This window comes from Alligator sinensis, unplaced genomic scaffold, assembly GCF_000455745.1.
Source record: "Alligator sinensis unplaced genomic scaffold, ASM45574v1 scaffold581_1, whole genome shotgun sequence".
Lineage (NCBI taxonomy): Eukaryota > Metazoa > Chordata > Crocodylia > Alligatoridae > Alligator > Alligator sinensis.
Window position 1 is genome coordinate 12,499 of NW_005843497.1, and position 6,191 is coordinate 18,689.

At 50.5% G+C, this 6,191-nt stretch overlaps 2 protein-coding genes across 2 annotated transcripts in view; both read left to right on the forward strand.

Moving 5' to 3' along the window:
• LOC102371104 (trichohyalin-like) overlaps positions 1 to 892 on the forward strand; it is a gene marked incomplete at its 5' end in the record, with an annotated part of 13,336 nt that extends 12,444 nt beyond the window's left edge. The window contains one exon of the mRNA XM_025195410.1: positions 881 to 892. Coding sequence (XP_025051195.1) covers positions 881 to 892 — 12 coding nt within the window. The remainder of the gene's footprint in view (positions 1 to 880) is intronic.
• A 3,547-nt stretch (positions 893 to 4,439) lies between these two features.
• The window catches only part of LOC112548764 (RING finger protein 112-like), a 13,765-nt gene continuing 12,013 nt past the window's right edge, over positions 4,440 to 6,191 (forward strand). Inside the window, exons 1-3 of the mRNA XM_025195413.1 lie at positions 4,440 to 4,489; positions 4,628 to 4,790; positions 5,990 to 6,191. The exon at positions 5,990 to 6,191 is cut by the window's right edge and continues 12 nt beyond it. Coding sequence (XP_025051198.1) covers positions 4,767 to 4,790; positions 5,990 to 6,191 — 226 coding nt within the window. The 5' untranslated portion in view covers positions 4,440 to 4,489; positions 4,628 to 4,766. The remainder of the gene's footprint in view (positions 4,490 to 4,627; positions 4,791 to 5,989) is intronic.

The window sequence follows — 6,191 nt, forward strand, 5'->3', positions numbered from 1 at the left end:
TTGGGGTACCAGTAGGAGCTGGAGGCCTCTCCATCATTGGTGGTGTCATAGGAGCTATTATAGGATCACGGCATCCAAAAAACCCTAACAGGAAATCCACAAGTTCTGAACACCAGGGCAGGAGGGACACTGATGGGACCCCTTCAGATGAGACTCCTCTCCTTTCCAGAGAGGAATAATGGGGTAAACGCCCCCACGGATGAACTCCAGGAAGGAGCCTTTTGTAGCCCTGACCACTGGGACTTATTATATACGAAGGGAGAGATGCAGAAAGCGATCTGAGGGGGAGGGATGGAGGACATTAATTCTTGAGACATCTGCTGGGAGGGAAACACAGCAGTGCACACGCAGCCCAGGCAATTCCTGGAGTGTGCTGGGGAAAACTTGTTCATTCAGATAGTAGAGAGTCCAGCGAGGCGGGGAGCTCTTCTTGACCTACCACGGACAAACAGGGAGGAATTGGTTGAGGATGTGCAGGTGGAAGGTAATGTGGGTGACAGTGACCACAATATGATTGCATTCAAGATCCTAAAGGGAAGCAAGTTATCCCAATGAGGTAGAAGAATAGGAAGTGCAACAGGGGACCACCCTGACCAGGCAGTGATCACTTCAGTGAGCTGAAACTGAAAAATAAATCCAGAAAAAAGTGGAAACTTGATCACAAAACTAGGGATGAGTATAAGTGTATGTGCAGGGAGAACATTAGGAAGTCCAAGGCATGATTTAAAATGCAGCTGACAAGGGACATTAGTAGGGAACTCCCTAACTCAGGGTGGCTGCCTCCCAATTTTGCAGTCCCGGCACAGCTTTGGGCACCCACCCCTCCCCTCCCACCCCCCAATTGGCCAAACGGTACTGGAACTCCTGCCCCTCCCTGAAGATTGACAAGTGACCCCAAACCAGGGCTTGCTTATTAATGCTGTAATTAATGGCTTCCCCCTTGTTTGATCAGGGGATTAAGCCCACAGAAGCCATTAATTGCCACGTTAAGCCATCTAGGATGCAGTGAATAGGTTCCCTGGGCTTGATCAGGGGATCGAGCTTGGGAAATCCATTAACTGGATCCAAGACTGCTTCCTAATGTGGCAATTAATGGCTTCCCAAGGCTTGATCAGGGTATTGCCATGCTATCAAGCAGTCTAGGACATGGTTAATGGCTTCCCTGGGCTTGAGCCCCTGAACAAGCCCAGGAAAGCCATTAACCATGTCCTAGACTGCTTAAAAATAACACAGTAATTAATGGCTTCCATGGGCGTGATGAGGGGATCAGTCCCAGGCAAACCATTACTTGGGTCCTAGACTGCTTGCTAATGAAGCAATCCCCTGATCAAGCCTAGGGAAGCCGTTATCAGTTTAGCAAGAAATCTAGGATGCAATTAATGGCTTGCCTGTGTCCTAGACCACTTAATAATAACATGGCAGTTGTTGGCTTCCTGGGGCTTGATGAGCAGAAGCCATTACTTGTCGCATTATTATTATTATTATTATTATTATTATTAAGCACTATAAACACCGAATTAATCTGTAAAGTGAAATGCCTTACTAATATAAAACAATGGACAACATGAATTTCAAGTAATACTTTCTTAAATAATTCCAACTATATACACTTTATTAAATCACTTAAGCACTTAATCAAACTCTAAAATGAAATATCTTGTGAAAATAAAGCTGTCCTGTGCACAACATGAATTGTAACTAATACCAACTATGTACACTTTATTAAAGGATATTATAGAAAGGAGTTTACTGAAACAGATCATCGGGTCCAGCCCCCTGCACTTGGGCAGGAAAGACTGCTGGGATCAGATGACCCCAGCAAGATGGGGGTCAAAATGCTTTTTGAAGATGGCCAGGTTGGGTGACTGTACCACCTCTGGGGGGGCCCGTTCAAAAATCTTGGCACGCTTGTAAAAAAGTGCTTCCTTATGCCTAGCCTGAAGCGATCCTCAATCTTCTAGCGCCCATTATTTCTTGTGCCTCCTGGGGGGCCTTGATGACCAGATGCTCCCCCAGCCCCGGTGTACACCCTTGATATACCCAGGAAGGGCAGGGCAAAACAAATGGTATGCTTCCAGTGTGGGAAGATGGGCCATTTTTCTAAGGATTGTCGAGGAAGGACGGTGGGTTGATGGAGGCCTGATGTCCTAGTTCGGGGCCTTGGAAACAAGAGGAAGGAACCCGAACCTGCAAATGCTATGGACTGCAGTTGTGCAGTCAGTGGAGATAATGCCATATGGAGTTGTCCCATTGTGACAGCTTGGGTAGAGGGCCGCCTGGTCTAGGCAACTGTAGACTCCGGGTGCGCCCAGTCATTGGTCCAGGCTGACCTAGTACCCTCATGAGGGGGCCATCAGGTCTCCCCAGTGAGAATGTCTTAGACATCAAAGGGTAATCATAAAAGGGTCAGGATAAGAATGGCAGGAGGCCTTGAGTGGGGTTCCTAGGCATCTGTCCTGAGTCCCGTCCTATTTACCATGCTTTTCAATTATTTTGATGCTAGAATGTTACACTTCCTCATGAAGACTGAAGATGGCATGAAACTGGAAAGTACTGAACACATTTTGGAGGACAGGCAAATTCAAAAGAATCTTGATAGGCGGAAATATAAGCTAGAGATAATGAACGAAGTTCCCTGCAGACAAAGGTAATGTGCTGCACCAAACAAGAGCAACCCCACACACAATGAGAGCAATCCAAACCCAGGGGATGAAGAACCTTTTTGGCTGAAATGGAAGCGCCTCCTGAATGTAGGCTTGGGGCGCTGGAATGAGGGCAATATGAATATTTGTAATGACCCAAGTCCTGCCTACATCCTGTTTAGGTGTCACTTGTATTGCCAGCCTTGGCCATTTTAAAGGGAGTACTTGCCCCACGGGTGCTACACACCCCTGGCTGCCTCCTTTTGACCCCCCCAAGGGGAGAGGGCACCAAGCTTCCCTGGCAGCGGGGGAGCTGGGTCTGACCTTGACCTGCCAGCCACTGCCACCAGAGCAGTGAGGGGGATCTGTGCTTGCCCAACTGCTGCCACCCCACCCCACAGCTGCCTTCTCCTAAACCCCCAGGGAGCTCCCTTAGCACTTCTGGGTGGAGCAGTAGAGAGGGCTCAGTTGTAGCCGGGTCTGAGGGGGAGTGCATGTGAGTGTGCATGTGTACACACACTCAGACAAAATGCAAGATACAGCACCCTAATCAGCTGCAGGTAAAGCAGGGGGAACACAGTGGTTAAAGTCCTGTGGCTGCAAAGGTTGCTAAGATATGCTCAAGAGATCCCAGGAAGAAGGCCATGCCCCGTGCTGCAAAGGAGACCAAAAAAGCAACAGTCTGTATCAATCTGAATAGAGGTAAAAAATCATTGCTGACCCCAAATATACTGATTAGTCTAAATAAGGGTGAAGGGGAATATCTCCTAGCAAGGAAACCCTGCTTTAAGTCCTAGCAAGAGCACTGGCACAACCCAGTTAATATCCCCAGCCAACACTCGATGCCTCTGAAGAAGGCTTGAAAAAAACCAAACAAACTGATGCACGTAGCAGAAAGTGGCAAGGGGGAGAATGGGTTTGATGCATCTGTGTTAGATTATGGATTTTTATAGGACGGTTTGTCTATGATGATCAAGCCTTGGGCAGAGGGTTGGGCTAGATGTGGCCTCTGGAGGTCCTTTCCAGCCCAACGTCTCTGTGGCTCTGATTCTTAGTTCACCCTCTGGCTTGGCCTGTGCACTTCCTGCTTGCACACTGCAGTGGATGACCCATTCCCCTGGCCTGGGCCTGGAAACATGGAGGGGGAGCTCCCCTAGGGAGTTTCCCTCTCCATTTACACCTGGCCCCTAACCCAGGAGCAGCAATGCGATAGGCGCACAGACATCCTGTGTGCTTTTCCCTCTGCCGCCTCAGGGACCGGGTAGGTGCCACATGCAAGCAGAGGGGAGCTTCTAGGGGAGCTCCTCACTCCATGCTTGAATCCCATGGTGGGGGATCCCCCACATCCCAACAAGGGGACATGTCTGGAAATCTTACAGATGCATGTCCCATCAAAGAGGGGCACCTGGGGCCCTTTTCTCCCAGGATCAGGGCCCTGAGAGGGGCATGGGACTGACCCTGGGGGCCAACAGCCCCAGGGACATCTGTTACACCTCCATGAAGTGGACCAGTTGTGCCATGACATATTGCAGCACAGCTGATGGTGCTCCAAAGACAACTTCTGTCTCCAGCCTGCTTTCTCTCTCTTCCATCCCCCACCCTTCCTGCCTCGCATGTGTTTTTTCCTGTCTCCAACCATCCAGTCTAAGGATCCCACCTCCCTAACTTCCACCCAATCAGTGACTCGTCCTCCATCAAGAATCACCCAAACTGTACTGACCATGCCTAGCCTCTCCCCGCCTCCTTGGCTGAGTGGAGACGCACATTAAGTGACAGCATATAGTTTCAGTTTCATTTCTCCAGCAAAGGTTTCCCTTCGAAGAAAGCAAAGCAGAGCACTGGGACAGGTAATGGATCAAATGAGAGGGTAGTGTGCTGGTTGCAGCTGTCTTGGTCTAAGGACATAGGCAGACTAGGCTCTTAGGGTAGATGTGATATCTTTTATTAGACCAACGGAATAGCCGAATGAAGTTGTTCTTTGCCAGCTTTCAGGCACAAACAGCCTTCTCCAGCCAGAGACAAAGTCTGTTGGTGTTTGTGTGCTTTCCCCGGGGAGAATAGAAACAGAAATGTAGCATGAAGGTCTATGAAGATGCAAATGTGTAGCAGTAAGAGTCAAAGGAAATGGGAGACAATCGGTGTGAAAAGGTAATTTGGGGGAGCGGGGAAGGGGGAGAAGGCAATGCGATGCAGCTGGTAAAATGCAGACAGGTTACCTGGGGTTATCAGAGGGCAGGCAAGTTATAATGTGCCATAAATCCAGCGTCTGTGTGGGAGTAGGGTACTGTTGGGACCCTGCACGGGTGGACTTTTCATCTCAGCCCTGGAATAGAGGCAGACCTAGCAGAGCAGACTTGTGGGAGCAGCGGGGGGGGATGCCCTGGGCCCCTTGGAGCAGCGGGGCAGGATGCCTGGGTCCTCTCCCAGCTCTGGGAGGTGAGCGAGAGCGGAGTGGTTAAAGCAAGGTGAGCTGGGAGCCAGGACGCCCCGGTTCTTCCCCACCCCTGGACAGTGAGTGTGGTGTTTTGGACTAGGATAGGGGGCTGGGAGCCTACATACATGTGCTTCTCTATTCCAGTGATGCTCCATGCTGGCTGGCTTGTGTGCATGTGCCTAGGGCTGTACTGCTGGACTTACTGCGTGGTGTATCTGCATGCTTGCATGACTGTGTGTGTCTCTCTAGTACTGTATCGATCCCGTGCATGCATGCGGAGTTTGAGCAGCAATACCCTGTGATCTCCCTTTGGTGTAGTGCCTACAGGAGGAGAGAATGGTCTCTGCGTGGCCAGGCCCGCGACCTGGGGCATCCTGGGGAGCACTGAAGATGTGTAATAAGTGCTCAGGTCGGACCCTAGCCCAATGTCCTTCCATGGTGCTAGATGGGCTGCTGTGAGATCTAGATTCCCCCTCCCTGCTCCCTTCAATGTCTTTCAGTTCTTTTGTAAGGAAGGTTGAGTGCTTTGCGTGGTTGAGTTTCCCTCTCCGCTGCTGTGATTGCGCTAAGGAAGGGAAGTGAGCCAGGCTGAGTTCCCTTCCCCAGCCCGATTGAAATGTCGAAACAGCATTGAAACAGCTAAACCATTTTGATGAAACAGAATGAAACATTGGTATCAAAATGAAACAAAAGTAAAAAAAAAAAAATACTGTTCCGTCAAAACGTCGAAACGGATGTTGAATCGGAGTGCTGCTGCATCGCACAGCCCTAATGGGTTGGTCCATGGAAGGGGGCAGGGACTTTGCTTCTCTAGGAGGCCATGTCCCTGAAATGGTTTGGGGGCTGGGGGTAGGGGCTGGCTACCTTAGAGTAGTGGGGAATTGTAGCTCTGATCCCAGTCTTACTCCGTCAGGTGGTGTCAGGGCCTCCCCTAGAAACCATGGCTCCAGTGCCGATTGTGAGTGTGGATGAGGAGGGGCACCTGGCCCTGGAGGAGGGGGTCTTGCACCACTGCCTGGAGCAGGGGGGTGTGGGTGATGCCCCCGTCTGCCTTGTCTCCATCATTGGGGAGCAGCGCCAGGGCAAATCCTTCCTCATGAACTACCTGCTGCACC